Genomic DNA, 21,728 nt, shown 5'->3' on the forward strand with positions numbered 1-21,728 from the left:
TAAGTAGATAGAGATAAATAGGTGGGTACCTAAGTAGATAAATGATTAGACAGATAGATAGATAGATAGATAGATAGATAGATAGATAGATAGATAGATAGATAGACAGACAAAGATAGATAGATAAATAGAGCTAGACAGAGATAGATAACTAGATAGATAAATAAGAAATGGACAGAGATAGTTTGTTAGAGATACCATAGATAAGTGGCATGGATAGACAGACAGATAGATAGATGGACAGATAGACAGAGATAGATAAATAGAGCTAGACAGAGAGAAGCTGGCTAGCTAGAGATACCGTAGATAGGTGGGGATGGATGGATGGATAGATAGATAGACAAACAAATAAACAGACAGACAGAGATAGCTAGATAAATAGAGCTAGACAGAGATAGATAGCTAGACAGCTAGAGATACCATAGATAAGTGGGGATAGATAGATGGATGGATGGATAGACAGACAGACAGAGATCGCTAGATAAATAGAGCTAGACAGAGATAGATAGCTAGACAGCTAGAGATACCATAGATAAGTGGGGATAGATAGATAGATGGATGGATGGATGGATGGATGGATGGATGGACAGACAGACAGAGATCGCTAGATAAATAGAGCTAGACATAGATAGATAGATAGATAGATAGATAGATAGATAGATAGATAGATAGATAGATAGAGATACCATAGGTAGGAATGGATAGATAGATAGATAGATAGACAGACAGACAGACAGACAGACAGACAGACAGACAGACAGAGATAGATAGATAGATAGATAGATAGATAGATAGATAGGCAGGCAGGCAGGCAGGCAGGCAGGCAGGCCGACAGAGATGGATACGAAATGCAAAGCCTGTCAGAGCCTGAGTGATGTCCCTGACGATCCGCTCTCCTATGCTCGGTTAGGACAAGATAGGCTGCTGTGAGCAATATAAGGATTTACACATCTCAAAATGAAGCTAATATAAAAATCAATTACTGAAACATACCACATGTCAACCCTGGGATTGCTGTGGAGAATGAACTATTACCGCTCGCTGCATGGATTGATTGGGCGAGCACGTTTCCTGCTCATCAGCGGAGCGCCCCATGACCCCAGGGAGGGGAGGGGAGGGGAGGGGAGGGGGAAAGTGTATGTGGTGGTGGGTAGAGAGAAGGCTTGTGGATCGGTGGGGCAGGTGGGGGAGAAGGGACGAACAGCCTCTTGTTAACAGTCTTCTCTCTACTCAGGCCGACCTCCCTGCCACGAGGAAGAGGGGGGAACAAACTGGAAAGACCACAAATTCAGATTCCCCCCCAGCAGGGCAAGGATGCAGACAAAAGGGAGAAAGCCCCCCCCCCCCTCCTCTGCAATTAAAGAGCCCGTCAGCCCCCGCATTGATCACTTTCATTGACCGAACAAAAGGAAACACACGGCGACCTCTTGGGTCAAGCTAAAGCCTCTCCTTCTGCATGTCCAAGCACCCCCCAAAAGGTCCCCCACCCACCCACCCGCTGACTTGTCAAATTACTTGTCAATTGCTGCTCTGGCCTCTATTATACCGGTGACCTGAACTAAGAAGTGGGGGGGTTGAGGCTCTTGCTGGCTGAATCCCTAATGGGCCATTTACACAACGCTGGACAGATTAATATTGATAACTTGTCAAAAGCTCCTTTTTTATTTTTTTATTTTATTTCTGAAACAGGAGATGCAAGGTGAGGAAAGCGAGAGGAAGGATGTTCAGATGGTATTTAACTAAAAAAAAAAAAAAAAGGAGTTACGGAAACACGAGTGTGCAAAAAACAACAACAACAACCCTCCTGGGATCAACCAAAGACTGTTTTGTTACCAAGTTTGCAGGCAGAAGTTGTGCTTGTACGGCAGAGGCTGTGCTAAACTCTCCAGCTCACCTCCAGACCTGTAAGAATGGATGCCCCCAAGGTGTGTTTTTTTTTCTTCCCCAAAAGGCAACTGGACTTTCTTTTATTTTTTCCCTTGAAGACGTTTCGCTGCTTCTTCAGAAGCTTCTTTGGGACAATCGTGACATGGAAGACTGTGTTCTGACTGAGGCTTATGGAGACACTCACAAACACACGTTAGTCCCAAAACCCTTTTAGTTTTATTTCAAAGGCTGTGAATTTTAGTCATTCGCAGCCCGTAATGAGTCTGAAACAGTTTGTAAACAGTCCCATGGAAGTTTGCCAAAGTCCTTCAGGATAAGTCTGATAAGCATGCACCTTTATCTTTTTTGAAATGCTGCCAACAACTAAATTTCCAATTAGTTGTATGAGGCCAAAACAGAACACAAATTCAACACCGAGAGTGATGACCCGGAGTGTAACACAAACGTAACAAAATCCAAAACATACATAAATGTCCTTTAATGCCTCCAACTTGGCCCCACTGTTCAATAATTCTCAGTTGGAGATTAAACTTATTCAAAAATAGTCTTCAAAAGAAAACAGTACAATCTGAACTCAATGAGCAGATAAAGGTGAAATAAAAAACCAAAACAAACTACAATGAAGGAATTTCAACAACGGACCAGGATAACTTCAAGGAGATAACAAGGCACAGTCTGTTGGAAGGACGCCAACCAAGATAACTTCAGCCCAAAATAAAAAACACTTTGCTTCTAGCAACGCTGTGTTTTAACGGTCTCTCTTATATCCTATTCTCCCCAGCTGCAACCAATGAGGGGGATCATGGCCGCTTCCTCTCTCGTAAGCCAAGTTGTTTCCTTCTCTGTTCCTCCCTGCGTGTCCTAGGATGAAGAGGGGATGGGCCTGGTTCTTTCTCTGACTGCCCAGCTGGCCTCTGCCCATCCCCAGCTTCCTCACAACCTCTGGAGCCACACCTCCACTCCCTGTCAGCTGTTCCTCCTCTCCCTCAGAGTCGACTCTACCAAGGGCATGACACCGAGCTTCAGGTTTCAAACTGACCAGTAAGAACCAAGTTGCTTCCTGCAAAGATTCCTGTCCCTTTGACCCTCCATCATGTCTTATGGGAGGGGCCAATGGCCTCCAAGCCTTACTCCCGAGTTGCCCCTTTTGTCTTAACTGTTCTTACCTTCTGGCAGCTCTGCGCACATGCAGACTGGGAACAGGGTCCCCCTGTCCCTCTGCCTCGCTGCTGCCAGACACTGGAGGCTCTGGAGTCAGCACATAACTCCCAGATGGCCCTGGCCACATCTCTGTATCAGACGCAGGACCCTTGTCCGAGTCCTCCCCAGACTGGTCCCTGTTCCTCCCCACTGTCCTACTCTGCTGCCGTCTCCGCAGGCTGCCGGCAAACCTCAACAGACTGAGAATCTCCACAGACAGGTAAAAATGGATGCAACTTTGCTCATCATACACACCACAAACCAGAGCTGGTGGATTTCTGGCTTTCGTTGGCGAGCGCAAGTTGGCTGACCCCAGGAAACTAGCCAGAGTCCAACCAACCTGGTTAGGTCCTGGAGGTGAGAGATTGAAGGGGAAGGAGAAAAAGAAGGAGAAGGGAATTGGGATAAATACAGGGAGTTTTCGATCTGCAACATTTTGTTTAGTGACCATACAAAGTTACAACGGTGCTGAAAAATTTGACTTGTCACTGTTTTTCACAGTTATGACTTTTGCATCATTCCCATGATCATGTATTCCAATATCTCAGAGGCTGCCACAAAGAAGAGGGAGTCAAGCTATTTTCCAAAGCACCTGAAGGCAGGACAAGAAGCAATGGGTGGAAACTAATCCAGGAGAGATGCAACTTAGAACTAAGGAGATATTTCCCGACAGTCAGAACAATTAACCAGTGGAACAAATTCCCTCCAGAAGTTGTAAATGCTGCAACACTGGAAAATGTTTAAAGAAGATATTGGATAACCATTTGTCTGAAGTGGTGTAGGGTTTCTTGCCTAAGCAGGGGGTTGGACTAGAAGACCTCCAAGGTCCCTTCCAACTCTGTTATTCTATTTCTATTTTCTCTAGATTGGCCACAGCCAATTCCTGCAGCCATTCTTCATATATTTTTGTCTCCAGGCCTTTAATAACCTTAGTTGCTCTTCTTTGCCCTTTTTCCAAAAGTCTCAACCAACGTGGTGACCAAAACTGGACGCCACATTCCAGGGATGGCCTTACTAAGGCTTTATAAAGCGGTACTAATACTTCACGCAATTTTGATTTGATGCCTGTTTATACCACCAAGGATTATATTAGCTTTTTACGCACGCTGTAAAAAAAAAACACCACCATTTTCCAGGGGCTCCTGAACGGTGGTTAAATATCGGTGGAGCCCGGTTAACTCGGCACCGAAACCAAACCTGAGCCCATCAAAACACATTTTCAAACGTGCTAACCAAACCGAGAGAACCCGGTTCGGTTCCAGTTTGACCGCTTTTCGCTGCAGAGGGCTCTTTAAAAATCCAAATTTGGTTAAAAACAGCAGAGCCTCGTTAGGCATGAATATTTATAAAGCCAAACGAGAGGGAGAGGTAAACAAAGCCGGGGAAAAAGTTAATTTGATTTTTTTCTTCTCCAAAAACCCCTGTAGCTCAAGGTAATGTAAATTGTTATTAGTTGAGGGTTGGAGTTATTTATTGAAACGCCTTTCCACCTAACCCTATAGCTTCTTTTAATTGACTTTCTTTCCAAACTGCAAATTTAAAACTTGGCTGCTGAGGTAGAGCTGAGCATGTTGGTTATATATTCCCCCCCCCCCTCTTTCTTTCTCTCTCTTTCTCTCTCTCTCTCCCCCCTTCCCTGACAATCGACTATATAATTAAAGAAAACAAATCATCTTTATACAACATTTATGCCGGCAAGACAAATTTATTTGTTTTGAAGGCTCGTTCTCTTTTATCCTTGAAGATCTGGTGTGCTGTTAAGACTTCTATAATATTTAACAGGGCCACATTTAAAATGTAAACTATTTCCACGAAATTGACCAAATCTTCAAAAAAAAAAAAAAAAAGGCACTCTGCGGAGACATTTATGCCTCCGAGAATAATTTGGGGAGATGCTACAATTTCTCTCTCTCTCTCTCTCTCTCTCTCTCTCTCTCTCTCTCTCTCTCTCTCTCTCTCTCTCTCTCTCTCTTTTCTCTCTCTCTCTCCTCTGAAAAACATGGGCCTGCCTTTGGATGCATTAAATCAAAAAGCAATTTCAGTCTGTAATGCCCAAGTAAATAATTAAATACTTCCTATCTCCCACAGTATTGCTTCAATTTATTTTGAGCCCGGCGATGGGGGAAATGCTACGCGGGTACCCCAATAACTTTAAAATAAGAGCCGATTGCTCACTAGAGGACTCTTGAGAGCTTTATAGCTCAACTTTTCACCCCAATACTGTTGGAGGGGTTTGGGGAGGTTGGCTCAGCCATGGACATGCTTAGCTGGTAATGGGTTGGGTCTTGCCTGCTTGTTTCAGACAATACTCCGCTCTGGTTGAGATTAAGGCTATAAATTGCTCTTCTCCATCAGCTGTTGGCATTTCTGGCCTGTATAAGTTGAATTTTTACTGACGAGAGACTAAAGGCACCAGTGGTGGGATTCACATTTGTTTACTACCGGTTCTGTAGGCGTCACCTGGTGGGCGTGGCAGGGAAAGGATGCTGCAAAATCCCCCTTCCCTCCCCACCCTGCAAACCTGCTTTCCAGCTCCGTTCTCCTGTGCAGGGCAACCAAAGAAGACCCAGCCAATCAGCTGGGACTCAATGGGAGGCAGGGAATAGATGGGGTTGGCGGGGCCAGTCAGAGGTGGGATTTGCCGCTCTTAGTTCCTCTTAGTCCTTCTTTTCTCTAGACAAGCCAAACCCAAATCCTCCAACCGTTCTTCATACGTTTTGGTCTCCAGGCCTCTTACCAATTGTCCTCTTGTGGTGATCAGGATGGATAATAAGCTTAATGAACTACATGATGGTCTAATGAAGTATATATAGTCCATCTGAATGCACAGCTGCGTGGAAATGCAACAGCATGCCAGGGCAGACTGAAACCATCATGTGCCAAAGACTAGGAAATGATCAAAAACAATGACGGATGGATGAAAGTATCAAGAGTCAAGGACATGAACTTCCATGCTCAAGAGGAGAGAGTTTTCTGTTTTCTAAACTGTAACAGTATTTTGTGACTTATAAACTGGATGAAAATTAGCTGGTCAAGTCCAGTACCCCCCCTGGATGTAAAACAGGTGAATGAAAGGGCTCACCAGAGTGGAAACCCAATAAATAATTGCTGTGTAGCTTTTCATCCATCATAAACACAACAACTAATCTCAGTAAATGTTACAGGTGATTTAGCAATGAAATAAGGATGTTCCAGAAAGAAAGAAAGAAAGAAAGAAAGAAAAGAAAGAAAGAAAGAAAGAAAGAAAGAAAGAAAGAAAGAAAGAAAAGAAAGAAAGAAAGAAAGAAAGAAAGAAAGAGAAAGAAAGAAAGAAAGAAAGAAAGAAAGAAAGAGAAAGAAAAGACCATCAAGATTCAATCTTCATATAAGGAAGGAAGGAAGGAAGGAAGGAAGGAAGGAAGGAAGGAAGGAAGGAAGGAAAGGTAGGCAGGCAGACTGGTAGGTAGGTAGGTAGGTAGGTAAAACAATGTATTTTAGGGAGGGAGGGAGGAGAGGAGAGGAGAAAGATGGATAGATGGACGGATGGAAGGAAAAGAGGAGAGGAGAAGAGACAGGAGAGAGGAAGAAGAGATGGATGGATGGACGGAAGGTAGGATGGAAGGAGAGGAAGGAGAAAAGAGATGGATGGAAGGAAGGAAACAACCCATTTTATCATACATAAGAATCTCTAAAGCAATTGAAGCGTCTAGACAAAACAGGTGAAAAATACAGAAAGGAAAGAAGATAACCTTGACAGATAGACCAGATCTGTTACCAGAGTGACAAGGTGAAGTACACGATTGAAGTCCAAAACACGAAGAAGGCATGAGCAAACACCGAGGCAGACACCCCCTAATTAATATGAGTATAAGGGGTGGGGGTGGGGACTTCAAAGATTCTGCTTATTATAGCCAACATCAATAAAAGTGATTTTAGTCTTCGGATGGCGTTGATTTCTTGGCTTGGTCTACACAGTGGGGTGGGCAGAAACCATAAGACTTCTACAGGGGAGATTTCTTGAGGGTTGATGGCCAGGATATCTTCTAGGTTCCCAGCTCTGGGAAAAAGCACGATTAGAAGTTTAACCAAAGAGGTATTTTTTTCCATTGTGACCTACCTTTCGTTGCTGGAGGGGTGAACAGCTTCTCGGAACCTTCCGATGCCTGAAAGACACAACCAGAGAAAGAGGCTTCAGTATTTTTCCAACGGTCACGACAGAAGAAAAGGTTGAGACTGATGGCTTTAGTTGCGCATCACATTTGGAGGACAGGCAATATTATAACATTATAGAGGAAAGATGAAAAGAGAGAGAGAGAGAGAGAACGGGGAGAAGACGGAACGGCACTCAAAACCAAGGCTTAGAGAATGTGGGGAAGTCCTCGACTTAGGACAACGTTTTCATGGTTAAGCGAGGCAGTTGGTAAATAAATTCTGCCACGTTTTGCTACCTTTCTTGCCACGGCTGTTAAGTGGATCCCTGCAGTTAGCAACAAGGCTGTTCAGTGAACCAGCCTTCCGCGTTGCTTGCCAGAAGGTCGTAAAATGGGATCACATGAGCCTGCAACCGTCATAAATATGAGTCAGTTGCCAAGCAACTGAATTTGAGCCCGGTGACGCTGCAACGTTTTTTGGAGTGGCGTGGTGGCCTTACAGGTAGAGCTCTCGCCTCACCAATCAGGAGGCTGTGAGTTCGATCCTAGGTAGAGGCAGGATAATTTCTCTCTCTGGGCATAATGAGAATTTTATCTGTTGAATAAAATTCCGCGTCGGTGACAGGAAGGGCATCTGGCCAGTAAGCACTCTGCTAGCTCCATTCAGTTGACCAAGCTCCACTCCGCCAGGGATTATGGGGTCTTTAAAAGAAGAAGATGCTGCTGCAATGGTTTGCAAGTCTGAAAAAATGGCCCCCAAGTCACCATTTTTTCCAGTCCTGTGGTAACTTTGAACCACCACTAAACGAACTGTCATTAAATCGAGGACCACCTGCACAGATCCTGCCTAAAACTTTTATCTGTCTTCTTAGAAACTGCAAGTGACGCATCTATCAAAGGTCCACTGCCATTTGGTTTTGTGAGGGACCGCACAACTGCAGCCGATTATACCTGCTCTTGGCTAATCCGATTATTATGTAAAACGGTTTCCTCCTGTTTATATATCCAGGCAGCATTCTGCTTTTTTTTTTTTTTTGGAAACCCCATCCATGCTACGTTTTCAGCCCTAGGAAGTTGTTAAGAAATCCAATTAACCTAAACCCTGTAAACAGACTTGTGGTTAATCAGGGATATTCAGTTTCGGTCCAGAATGTCAATAACATACAGTCGAGAGAAGAAGAAAAAACAACCCAACCCATCTATCTGCATAAGAGTTTCTCAGAAATCTAATTTATAAAGCTTGATTCCCCTATGCCAGTGGTGGCGAACCTTTCCGGCACCAAGTGCATAACGGAGCGCTGACCGACTGACCGATGTGTGCACGCCTGGTGTTTTTTGCCATTTGGGGGGCTGTTTTCAGGGCATTTTGGGGGCCATTTTTGGACCATTTTTCAGGCCAAAAACTGCCTGAAAAAGGCCTGAAAAACGGCCTGTGTTTTGGATGTTTTTCGGGCCATTTTCTGGGGCTCTGGTGCCCACAAAGACCAGAAGAGCAACTGGCACACGGCCCTATGCAAAGTAGAACATCCAAACGAGAAATAAAGCAGGAAATCGACTTTAATTGGGGGGAAGGGGGCGTGGAGGGCTGCCCTATTCTAGAAAAGGACCCCGTTGGTAGCCCTTGATGTACGACCACAACCGAGCCACTGAATTTATGTCGCTGAGCGAGACAGACGTTAAGTGGGCTCTGCGCCCCATTTGACGGCCTTTCGTGCCACGTTCGTTAAGCGAATCCCTGCAGTTGTTAAGTTGGTAACACGGTTGCGAAGCGAATTGGGCCTCCCCCGTTGACTTTGCTCGACAAAAAGGGGAGGACACGACCCCCAGGGACACTGCAACCGTCATAAATGTGAGTCGGATGTTTGAGCATCTGAATCACGTAGGACGACGGGGAGGCTGCAAACGGTCGCAAGCGTGAAAAAGAAGTCATCAACAATTTTTTTTTGTTTTCAGGGCTGCTGTAACTTTGGACAGTCACTAAATGAATGACTGTAAGTTGAGGACTGCCTGGAGCAGCATCGCCATCCAAAGGGAGTGTCGCAGAGCTGGTATTCAGCCGGTTCTGATTGGTTTTGGAGAACCGGTAGCGGAAATTTTGAGTAGTTCAGAAGAACCGGCCAATACCGCCTCTGACTGCCCCCGCCCCCATCTCTTCTCTGCCTCCCATTGAGTCCCAGCTGATTGGCTGGGTCTTCTTTGGTTGTCCTGCCCAGGAGAACGGAGCTGGAAAGCAGGTTAGTGGGGTGGGGAGGGAATGGGGATTTTGCAGTAACCTTCCCCTGTCACGCCCACCAAGCCACGCCCACAGAACACCACACCCACCAAGCCACGCCCACAGCTGATTGGCTGGGTCCCCTTTGGTTGCCCTGCACAGGAAAACGGAGCTGGAAAGCAGGTTAGTGGGGTGGAGAGGGAATGGCGATTTTCCAGTATCCTTCCCTTGCCACTCCCACCAAGCCACTCCCACAGAACCGATAGTAAAAATTTTTTGAATCCCACCACTGGTCTATCTTCAGAGCTCAGAATGACTACAGTTCGACGTAGATTTATTTCGTCGCCCCAGAATTGCAGTCGAAATATCCACAAGGAGAGAAACGAGCTTCGCCATAAATAAAATAAACACGAGAAGCCAAACTTATGGCTAAACTGGGGTGGTTTCCCCTTCCCGACATCCCTGGTTTTATTCCGGCCTCGCTGGTGTGTGGTGATGGGCTTTATGAATGACTCTAGAGCGGAGGCATATTTCATAGGCAGAGGAAATGGGATAAACACTCGGAGAAATGTTAACCAGACAGGCTAACAGTTCTGGGCTGTGACCCAGGAGATTTGCAGGAATCAAGGGGGGGAAATGTTCTATTCTGGTTTTCCTTCGGCCTTTGGAACCGGATTTTCTTTTGCAAAAAAAAAAAAGAGAGAGAGAGAGAGAGAGAGAGAGAGAGAGAGAGAGAGAGAGAGAGAGAGAGAGAGAGAGAGAGAGAGAGAGAGAGAGAAAAAGACCATCTGTCAGAGCCATTCTTCAGGGCAAGAGGTTGTACCTTCCGGGTGCGAAAACAAGGAACGTGAAAGAAGGGGAAGGACACAAATTTGGAGCCTTGTTTTCCATCAGGGTTATTATGATCTCTGCTCGCTGGGCCAAATAAAGCCCCCTCCACCCGAAATGCTTTGGAGAGAGGGAAGGGCTCCTCGCTTGAGGTTATAATGCTTAAATCACCTCTTGCGGAAGGAGTGAAAAAGGGAGGGCAGGCAGGCATTTCTCTGTGCCAAGATTTTGTTTCATGGCGGACCCTGCCGTGCCAGCTAACATATCAAACACTGTGCTTGGCAGGATGGTTTCTCAGTATGCTGTAAAGTGGTAAATTTCAGATTTCCTTCCCTCCTTCTCTGTCCTTCCTTCCTTCTTTCCTTTCCTTTTCTTCTCTGTCCCTTCCTTCTTCCTCCTTCCTTCCTTCTTCTGTCCTTCCTTCCTTTCTTTATCCTCCCTCCCTCCCTTTCACTGTCCTTCCCTCACTGTTTGTCCTTCCTTCCATGTCCTTCCCTCCTTCTCTGTCCTTCCTTCCTTTTCTTCTCTGCCCTTCCTTCCTCTTTCTCTGTCCTTCCTTCCTTCCTTCCTTCTTCTGTCCTTCCTTCCTTCCTTCAATCCTTCCTTCTTTCTCTGTCCTTCTTCCCTCCCTCCTTTTTTGTCCTTCCCTCACTGTCCGTCCTTCCTTCCTTCCTCCTTTCCTCCCTCCGTCCCTCCCTCCCGAAAAGCCCAGAATTCTTCTCGATGAACCAAGGAGGAAAAACTGACTTGAATGGAGAGAGTCATAAACCAATAGCAATAGCACTTAGACTTATATATTGCTATACGATGGCTTTCCAGCCCTCTCTAAGTGATTTACAGAATCAGCCCCCAATAATCTGGCTCCTCATTTTACCCACCTCGGAAGGAGGGAAGGCTGAGTCAACCTTGAGCCGGTCAGGATTGAACTCCTGAAGTGAGCAGGGACTAGGGCCAAGTACTGCATTCTAACCACTGATCTAACCAATGATCTAGGGAGAATCCCACCTGGCTGCTTCCCTCTCATTTCCTTGGACCCCCCCTTACTTGCAGGAGTTTGTGTCACAGAACGGAGAAATGGGGTGCCCTCCATGCCCCTCCCTCTCAAGCCGCAAGCTGCCTTGGCTCACCCCATCATCCATTTCCTTCCACCCCTTTTCCCTCTGGCCGTGCAACCCAGTCAAACCAGACCCGCGGTGTTATGGGGCGCCCGGCATCTCTTCTCTTAGTAGGTTCGTCTACTACTGGAATTGCGCGATTGCTCGGTTGGTCGCGCCCGAATTAAAACAAGACCCCCACAATCTCGAGCCTTGGAGTCTTTCGAGGAAAGGATTTAAGGGGGATGAGCGAAACTAAAAGGCCCACGAGCGAGAGAGGCTTTGTCGGCTAGCCACGAGCGAAATTGTGGCATTGGGAGGGGATTTGGGCATTCCGCGGGAATATTAGCCGAGCGGTGAAAGCGACGCAGATAAAAGCTGACCCCGAAAAATGATCATTATCAGCCCTGCGGAGAAAGCTTGAATGCCAGTAATGCGGAAGGATGCCTGTCGGATAATCGCTCTGCCGCGATTAAATAGGCATTGGAGACAGCAGCGCACGCTTCCATTACGGAGAAACCCAGATGGTGAGTCAAATCTTTCGCCAAAATCAAAGCTGCCTCTATCTGTGGGTCTCTGCGCCCGATCACAGCAGGCCACATTCACTCCAGTCATGGCGGGGTAAGGGTTTTCAGGCAACTGTGGCCAAATGAAGAAGTGGATTTCTCTCTCTCTCTCTCTCTCTCCTTCCTTCCTTCCTTCAATCTCTTTTCTCCTTCCTCTCCTTTCTTCCACCCATTAATCCATCTCCTCTCCTTCCTTCAATCCATCTCTTTTCTCCTTCCTCTCCTTCCCTCCTTCCATCCATCCATCTCTTTTCTCCTTTCTCTTCTTCCTTTCTTCCATCTCTTTTCTCCTTCCTCTCCTTTCTTCCATCCATTAATCCATCTCCTCTCCTTCCTTCCTTCCTTCCTTCAATCCATCTCTTTTCTCCTTCCTCTCCTTCCATCCATCCATCTCTTTTCTCCTTTCTCTTCTTCCTTTCTTCCATCTCTTTTCTCCTTCCTCTCCTTTCTTCCATCCATTAATCCATCTCCTCTCCTTCCTTCCTTCCTTCCTTCAATCCTCTCTTCCATCTCCTTCCTCTCCTTCCCTCCTTCCATCCATCCATCTCTTTTCTCCTTTCTCTTCTTTCTTTCATCTCTCCTTTCTCCTTCCTCCTTCCTTCTTCCTTCCCTTCCTCTCCTTTCTCCTCATCCATTAATCCATCCTTCCTCTCCTCTCCTTCCTTCCTTCCTTCCTTCCTTCCTTCCTTCCATTAATCAATCTCTTTTCTCCTTCCTCTTCTTCCTTCCATCCATCCATCTCTTTTCTCCTTCCTCTCCATCCATCCACCTCTTCTCCATCCTTTCCTCTACGGTCCCCTCCCCTCCCCTCTGTTCTGTCCATCTATCCATCCTTCTCTTTTCTCTTCTCCTCTCCTCTCCTCCCTCCCTAAAATAGATTATTTTACCTCCCTCCCTCCCTCCCTGCCTACCCCCACCTTCCTCTTTTCTTTCTTTCCTTCTTTTCCTACCTTCACTTAACAACTGCCTTGGTTAGCCAATGGAAATTCTGGATTCAATTGTGGTCATAAGCCGAGGACTGCCTGTGGTAAAATTCTGGCTCTACCTTCTTTCCTTAAGTCCCTGGGGGGAGGGGCGGGGGGGAGGGGTGGGGGGGGGAAGAGAAAGTACAGATAGTCCTCAACTTACAACCACAACCGAGCCCAGGGCTTTTGTTGCTAAGTGAAATATCGGCGAAGTAAATTTTGCACCAGGATGCTACGACCTTTCGGGCCACCATTGTTAAGTGAATCCATGCAGTTGTTAAATGAATAACACAGTTGTTAAGTGAATTGGACTTCCCCATTAAGGAAGGATGGGTCGCCAAAGGGGATTGCGTGACCCCGGGACGCTGGAAACCGTCCTAAGTATGAGTCAGTTGCCAAGTGACTGGATTTTGATCGCGTGACGATGAGGAGGCTGCAATGGTTGTTAAGAGTGACTTTTTTTCAGTGCTGTTGTAACTTTGAAGGGTCACTAAATGAACTGTTGTAAGTTGAGGACTCTACCTGTACCAGAACTTCCCAGCTCAGCCCTTAATAGTTATCTTTAATACCTGTTTTAACTTTCAGGGTAGATACTGTAAATGCAAAAGCCTCAAGAGTTTACCAGGACTATGAAGTGGGGCTCTTAAAATACGTACTTCCCTGCCTCTGATACACCGGTAGTAGAACATCCTAGTTGCATGCTGGTCACTTTCATCAGTCTACCTTTCCCAGCTGAAATCCAGCATGGCTCAAATTAATTGCTCAAGGTTTTCTCAGCAACCAGAACTGACAACCAATTATCCATTAAAAGAGAGAGAGAGAGAGAGAGAGGGAGAGAAAAAAAATCTATGGTGTTTCGTTCAGCCTAAAAACATTTTAAGGAAAAACGGATGGGTGGAAGGATGGACAGACAGATAGACAAGGAGGGATGGGGAGATACAGCAAATGAATAGCTGGATGGATGAATAAATAGGTAGATAGGTAGACGATGATAAATTAGATGGATAGATGATGATGATAGATAGAAAGATAGATAGATAATGGCTAGATAACTTAGTTGGATAGCAATAGATGGATGGATGGATGGATGGAATGGTGGGTTGGTTGGTGAGTGGATGGATGGGTGGATAGATAGATAGATGATAGATAGATGGATGGATAATGGCTGCATAACCTAGTTGGATACCAATAGATGGATGGATGGAATGGTGGGTGGGTGGACGGATGGATAGATAGATAGATGATAGACAGATAGATAGATAATGGCTGGATAACTTAGTTGGATAGCAATAGATGGATGGATGGATGGATGGATGAATGAATGGTGGGTTGGTGGGTGAGTGGATGGATGGGTGGATAGATAGATAGATGATAGATAGATGGATGGATAATGGCTGCATAACCTAGTTGGATAGCAATAGATGGATGGATGGAATGGTGGGTGGGTGGACGGATGGATAGATAGATGAATAGATGGAGATAGGATAGGATAGAATATAATTAGAATAGGATAGGATACTTTCCCCTGTCCAATCACATCTGACTCTAGGGAATCGTGCTCAATTTCCCTTTCCTAGCCAAGCATTGTCTGAAGATGCTTTTGGGGTCATATGGCCGACATGATTATACGTCAAAGGGCACAGAGTGCTGTTCTTTCCCATTAAAGTGGTACCTATTTATCTACTTGCATTCACATGCTTTCAAACTGCTAGGTTGGCAGGAGATGAGGAGAGGACGGGAGCTTTGGGTCTCGAGCTGACAAAAGACAATAGCAAAATGCTCTGGCACACAACAATTTAAACAAAGATTCTCACCTTTCCATTCATTTTCTCTCTCTCACCCAAATGTGCTCCTTTCTCTAGTGCAACCCTCCTTACCCAACGGATGCAGTCATCCGTTCACACCCCGGGTCTCTGTTTTGGTGGAGCAAAGGAAGAGAGCTCAACCACTGGGGAAGGCAACTGGGATTTGGCCTGTCGGAACAAACTCCTTCTTATGATGTTTGCCAGGAACCTGCATTTTATCATTGTAACGGCCTGCCAGGCAAGACTTGGCAAAAGATGAAGAAGTGGCGGGAGGGGAGGAAGAATGGAAAAGGAGCCAACAGCGAGTCATTTCTCCTGCAATGGATGGAATCAGGGTCCTTGCAGCGTAACTGTCAGTTTTATTTCATATTTTTCATCCCGCTCTCACGGACAAGGCCACCTAATTCTGCAGCTGCTTCAATTCCCACTAAGCCAACAAGAACACAGCAAGTGATGTGCCCTGGAATGCAAGCTGCCCGTATCAGTTGGGTCTAGGGTAGGTCTCCAAACTTGGCAACTTTAAGACCTGCGGACTTCCAACTCCCCAGAATTCCCCTGGCTGCAGAGGTGGGATTCTACTGGTTTGAATCGGTTCGGGCGAACTGGATGTTAAATTTGCATCTGGTTTCCCCGAACTGGTATTTGAACCAACCAGCTGGGCCCAGCTGGGCCCACCTGCCCCTCTCCAGTCTCTCCATGCGGCCCATTTTCGATGCAGAGTTGGTACGGAGGCTCAGGGAGGGGGAAAAACGGGAATTCCGGAAGTCTGGAAATGGGCCTGTTTCTGGCTTCCGGAGGGCCTACAGAGCCTGGGGGGGAGTTCTCTTCGTCCTCCCAGAGGCCCGAGGGAAGCCTCCGGACTCTTGGGAAGGCCAAAAAGAGCCCCTCCCGGAAGTACCGGCAGACCACACCCACCCAGCAACTGGGCAGTGAACCGGTGGCTGGGATTTTTGACTCCCACCCCTGCCCGGCTGTCATGTCAGCTTCGTTGGCTGAGGAATTCTGGGAGTTGGAAGTCCACAAGTCTTAAAAGTTGCCGGGTTTGGAAGCCTCTGGTCTAGTGGTTAAGGCACCAGGCTAGAAAGCGGGAGTCCATGAGTTCAAGTCCCACCTCAGCCAGGAAGAACATGATGGAATGGTCTGGGAGTTGAGTCATGGCAACTGGAGTTCTTTCCTTCTTTTGGTTTGAAAGATTTCACGGCTTTATCCAAGTAACTTCCTTTTTTTAAAAAAAAATTATTTTTATTTTTTAATATAATTCCATCTTCAATTGAACAGTGTACACACACACACAAACACATATCTACCTACCTACCTATCAATATCTTTATATCAATCATCTATCTATATCTTCTATCTATCTATTACTCTAACACTCTATCATCTACCTATCTATCTTTTACCTATCTACTTACCTACCCACCTACCTACCTACATATCTACCTACCTTCCTATCTATCTCAATATCTTTATATCAACCATCTATCTAATCTTCTATCTATCTATTACTCTAACACTCTATCATCTACCTATCTATCTTTTACCTATCTACTTACCTACCCACCTACCTACCTACATATCTACCTACCTTCCTATCTATCTCAATATCTTTATATCAACCATCTATCTATATCTTCTATCTATCGCTCTATCACTCTATCATCTACCTATCTATCTTTTACCTATCTACCTACCTACCTACCTACATATCTACCTACCTACCTACCTACCTATCTCAATATCTCTATATCAATCATCTACCTATATCTTCTATCTATCTATCGCTCTATCTATCGCTCTATCACCTACCTGTCTACCATCTACCTATCTATCTCCAATTTCCTCGGTGTTTGTGTCCTTTCTACTCCATTACTCCCATGTACTTTTGGCAGTCTCCGAGGCTTATCTGGGCCATCTCCCAGGGTGGACATGCGAGCAGCTGTTGCGACTTATCACAGGCTGCCTGTCCACGGAGTTTACAAATTAACACCCTATCGAGGCTGCCTGAGAACTGATGAATCACAAAAAGGCGGCGGGAGAGGGGACTTTTATCTCTGCTAGCTGAGGAAGAAATTTCTCTGGGGGGTTGCGGATGGTGTACAAAAGGAAGTCAGGGCAGGGGGAACGGCCAAGTCAAAGAAACCGTAGCAAAGATAAGAAGAGAGAAGCAGACAGCCAGGAAGAAGAGTGTGGAGTAAAGGACAAGGCAAGGAAGATTATTGACAGCTAACAAATGATAATTAACAATCTGGACCTCACGATGCTAACCTTCTCTTCCAAACCAGTTGTCTGACACTTTGGCCCCTGGGATGATAAATATTTGGCATGCTGAAGAGCCTGAGATGAACAAAACAGTTCTACTTTAGCAAATCCGCCTCTTCCTCCCCCCCTTCCTTTCCCAACAAAGGACGCATACTAATGCCAGAGAAGCTTACAAAAAGAGGACACCTTTGATTAAACCAATGATTGGCTCTGAATAGTCCTTTCATCTTTTTAAGGATGCTTTCGCAAGTGCTTCTTTGTGAGCGGATGCAGGTTATGTCCTTGCTATAACAAAATAACAGAGCTGGAAGAGAGTGAAGTTGGGAGGTCTTGCAGTCCAACCCCCGTGCTCCAGCAGGAGTCTGTACATCATTTCAGACAGATGGTTCTCCAATCTCTTCTTAAAAGCCTCCAGTGTTGGAACATTCACAACTTCTGGAGGCAATTTGTTCCCACTGATTAATTGTTCTTTATGAACGTACAGAACGTTCTTGTGAAAAACACTGTCTTCAACCTGATCTCTTGATGATCTCCCCAATTCATAGTCCTTAATCAACTCTGCTGGCCAAGGGAACTGGAATCGTCCTCTAACAGATTTAAAGAGCGTCAGAGTTGGAGAAAGTTGCTGTGTGGATAGACTAGTGTTTTTTGTAGCGTAGATAGAATAATGGTTGAAGGATTGGTCTAGATCCAGGAAGACTATGGATCAAGCCAACCAACAGCTACTGAAACTACAGGGTGAGTCCGCATCAGTTTGGTTGACTGGTGGTGGATGGAGATCAATCCCAAGAAATCAATTTTCAGCTCCTAAAGATGTCATCTAAATCTAGCAGCTATTTGATTTCTCTTTCTATTTTTCTAAGTGCAAGGTCCTTGCTACCCACTTATAATTACTGATGATATTACCTAGTTGGGTCATGAAAAGTCTGCAAGAAAACAACCAAGTTCAGAGAGCACCAAGGACCCCACAGCCCTCCTCCTCTTCCTCCATCACCACCACCACCTTCTCCACTCCCTCCTAGCACTGATGATGTTACCTAATACGGTCTTGAAACATCTGCAAGAAAACCACCAAGTTCAGAGAGCACCAAGGACCCCAGAGTCCTCCTCCCTCCACACCTCCCTCTCTCTTAGCACTGATGCTGTTACCTAGTTGGGTCATGAAATGTCTGCAGGAGGATCCCCCCCAGCCCCACCCGGCCCACCACGGGTGCCTCCGACACACATCACGTTGAGCTGACCACACACTACCCTGCCCCATGCCTACACCCAGACCCCTGAGGTCAAACACAACACTGATGTGGCCCTCAATGAAATCGAATTTGCACTAGACTAAACTGGATCCCCAGCTCCTAAGAAGAAACTGAACCAAACACTGGAGATTTTATTTTGCTAACCACTGCAAAACATTTATGTACGAAGCAGGCTATGACTCCATGAAGGTCCGTTCACCTGATAACGTCCATCGTTAAGTCTGTAAGGCGTCCCCAACCTCTTCCTATTTTCGCCATTGTAGCCTGTGGCCAACCGGATTATAGTGGTTTCTCCAAGCAAGATCTGTCAGAGTATATTCGTTAACTGGCAGAGACATGGTTAACAAAATAAGGATTGGCAACAGACCAGCCAATGGGAGCTGACAGCCTGGGTGTGGCTTGGCTCCGGTGTGCTTTTCTGAGAAGTGAAAGGGAAACTGACTTGCTTGCCATCTAAATGGAAAGTAATCTATTCTGAGTCCTCTTGAGCGGCTGCTTGTTTTTGTGTTATGTTACATTGAAAGAATCTATACATGGTCTTGTAAACTTTACTCAGATTAATATGTTGATAAAGAAGTTAATGATCCTGCTGAATCAGTCTGTGTGTTTTCTGGACTTGAATTTCTGCTGCAAACTCTAACAAGACAAGAAAGGCAGGGAAATAAAATGGAGGAGACGGGAAAGCTGGTAGTCATTTGCTGCTAATGCCCAAGAGGAGCCTAATACAGTAGAACCTCAGGTCGCGACCGTAATCCATCCCAGGAAGCACGATCGTCTGCGCATGCGCCTACAGTTCTGCGCACGCGTGGAAGGTGGCATTGCCGCGGCTGTACTGATCGGCACCCGAGGATCTGCTTGCCACCAGAAGCAACAATTTCCCCAAACTGTTGGTCATCACCCGATTTGGTCGCAAAACAGGAGCGTTTGCGACCCGAGGTTCTACTGTATGGGTAGTCCTCAACTTACAACAGTTCATTTAGTGACTGTTCAAAGTTACAACGGCAGTGAAAAAAAAATGACTTATGACCATTTTCCCCCACGACTGATGGAGCATTCTCCATGGTTGCGTGATCAACATTCAGACGCTTGGCCGCTGTCTCGTATTTATGATGGTCGCAGGGTCTAGGGCAGTCAGGTGATCCGCTTTTGCGACCTTCTGACCAGCCAAGTCAACGGGGAAGCCGGATTCGCTTAACAACTGTGTTTCTTAACAATGGCAGCGATTCGCTTAACAACTGTGGCAGGACAGATAATAAAATGGGGCGAAATTCACTTAACAAATGTGTTTCACTTAGCAACCCAAAAACTGGGCTCAACTGTGGCCATAAGTCGAGGACCCCTGTAATTCGTTCAAGAAAATCCTCGGCCAACAAGACTGCTAGCTGCACATGGTTCCTCTGGATCTTGGCGTCCTTGAGCCTGAACTCTTAGAAATGCCGGTTTGACCTTGTCGTGTTTGGTCTAGTCGCCCTCCAAACAACCCTGCAATCTGTCAAGCAATTATGAGTAACACTTTGCCGACAAAAAGTGTGGAGGGTTTATTTACTTTCAGATGGTAATAACACAATGAATCAGACTTCTGGCTGTAGTCCCACTGTTTCCCAAACTGGGTCTCTCTCTCTCTCTCTCTCTCTCTCCATTTTCTCTCTCTCTCTCTCTTTCCTCTCTCTCTCTCTTTCCTCTCCCCCCTCAATCTTTCTCTCTCTCCCTCTCTCTCTCTCAGTCTTTGCCCTCTCTCTCTTTCCTCTCTCTCTCAATCTCTCTTTCCTCTCTTTTTCTCTCAATCTCTCTTCCCACTCTCTAAATCTCAATCTCTCTCTTTTCTCCCTCTCTCGATCTCTCTTTTCTCTCAATCTCTCTTCCCTCTCTCTTTTCTGTCTCTCTCTCTCAATCATTCTCTCTCTTTTCTCAATCTCTCTCTTCTCTCTCTCTCCCTCCCTCCCTTCATTTCTAATTCCTGCCCTTTCCTCTCCTCCCCACCCCCGCTTCCTCCTTCTGCTACAAAATGTCACCAATTTATTTTAGCCCGGGGGCCCATTTCAAATTTTACCACAAACAGCACGAAGAAATGCATTTCTCAAGCTGTTACCACTTAACTGTACAGATATCGGCGACTCGAGGGACCCAATATTGTTTATACAGTCTCCTCTGCAGAATAAGCATGGATGCCAAAAAATATAATAAAAAAAAAAAAAAAATATATCTGCTTGAGCTCTGGAAGGAGAAGTTTAGTCTCCGTTTTATGAGATTCTGTTCGATTTTGTGGCCACAAAAAACAACCAGAAGACCACCACCAAAATCGCAACCATAGTTGTTGTTGTTGTCGAACCTGGCTGGGAAGAGCTGCAGGGGGTAAGGTTTGAGCTGATTCAAGGCCAGGTGCGAAGCAGCCCAAAGTTCTCTGGCATCGCACATTGTGGGACTGGATAACAACGGGGTTCGTTTGCGCGCCAAGAGCGAGCTCCTAACTGTGAGACGCTTCTCGTCTTTCTCTGCAGCAGATCCATCACTTCAGGGATCATGTTTGCACTTCTAAGGTGAGCGGTAAAGGATTCTGCCATTTAAAGCCTTAAACAGAAAAAAGACTGGACAACAATTGGTCTGAAATGGTATAGGGCAGTGGTCCCCAACCTTTTTGTACCAGGGACCGGTTTCAAGCAGAAACATTTTTCAAGGACCGGGGGAGAATCGAAGTTTGGTAGTTTGCTTGCAGACGTTTCATTACCTGACTAGGTAACATCTGATGTTGTTACCTAGTCGGGTAATAAAACGTCTGCCAGCAAACCACCAAGTTCAGGGCGCCTCGGCCCTGCCTCCCTCAGCCCCATCCCTCAGGTGTCTGCCTCCCTCCCTCCCTCAGGTGTCTGCCTCGTTCCTCTCTCAGTCACTCTATCGCTCCTACAGCAGCCCAGGAAGAAACTGCTTCAAAGAAGCCGGGGTGGGGGGTGGGGTGGCTTTTCCTGTCGCCACAGCTTCCCCGAAGCGCCCGTTTCACCCCACCCCGCCCGCCCGCCCGCTCGCAGTTCAATCCACAGTGCTCCGTTCTACCTGCCTTCTTCATTTCGGAGCAGCTTCGGCTGATAAAAAGAGGCGAATAGTTATTATTCTCAGCCGAAGCTGCTCCCAAACAACCAGACAGGCAGGCAGGCAGAACGGAGCACTGTGGATTGAACCGCGAGCGAGCGGGCGGGCGGGGTGGGGGTGAAACGGGCACTTCGGGGAAGCTGTGGCGACAGGAAAAGCCACCCCCGGCTTCTTTGAAGCAGTTTCTTCCTGGGCTGGTGGAGGAGCGAGAAAGCGACTGAGAGAGCTGAGCCAGAGAGCAGGACAGGCTTCAGTTGCTTCCTCCCTCCCCTTCTTTCATTTGTGTCCTTGATCCCCGATCCCAGCAGCATTCACCAAGGCAAGAAAGCCGCCATTTTTTTTTTTTTTTCTTTGCCATTTAGGGTCTCCTGCTTGAGCAGGGGGTTGGACTAGAAGACCTCCAGGGTCCCTTTTCAACTCTTATTCTATTCTGCTTGAGATC

At 46.2% G+C, this 21,728-nt stretch overlaps 1 protein-coding gene across 20 annotated transcripts in view; it reads right to left on the reverse strand.

Annotated features, from left to right (window-relative positions):
- The window catches only part of FBRSL1 (fibrosin like 1), a 520,677-nt gene that overhangs the window by 62,952 nt on the left and 435,997 nt on the right, over nucleotides 1-21,728 (reverse strand). For all 20 annotated transcript variants that reach the window (XM_087942881.1, XM_087942869.1, XM_087942865.1 and 17 more), the window contains one exon: nucleotides 7,184-7,229. In XM_087942881.1, the coding sequence (XP_087799007.1) occupies nucleotides 7,184-7,229 (46 nt within the window). The remainder of the gene's footprint in view (nucleotides 1-7,183; nucleotides 7,230-21,728) is intronic.

Source organism: Notechis scutatus, chromosome 13 (genome assembly GCF_049901735.1).
Source record: "Notechis scutatus isolate UNSWTSFEM ecotype Mainland chromosome 13, rNotScu1.2, whole genome shotgun sequence".
Classification (NCBI taxonomy): domain Eukaryota; kingdom Metazoa; phylum Chordata; class Lepidosauria; order Squamata; family Elapidae; genus Notechis; species Notechis scutatus.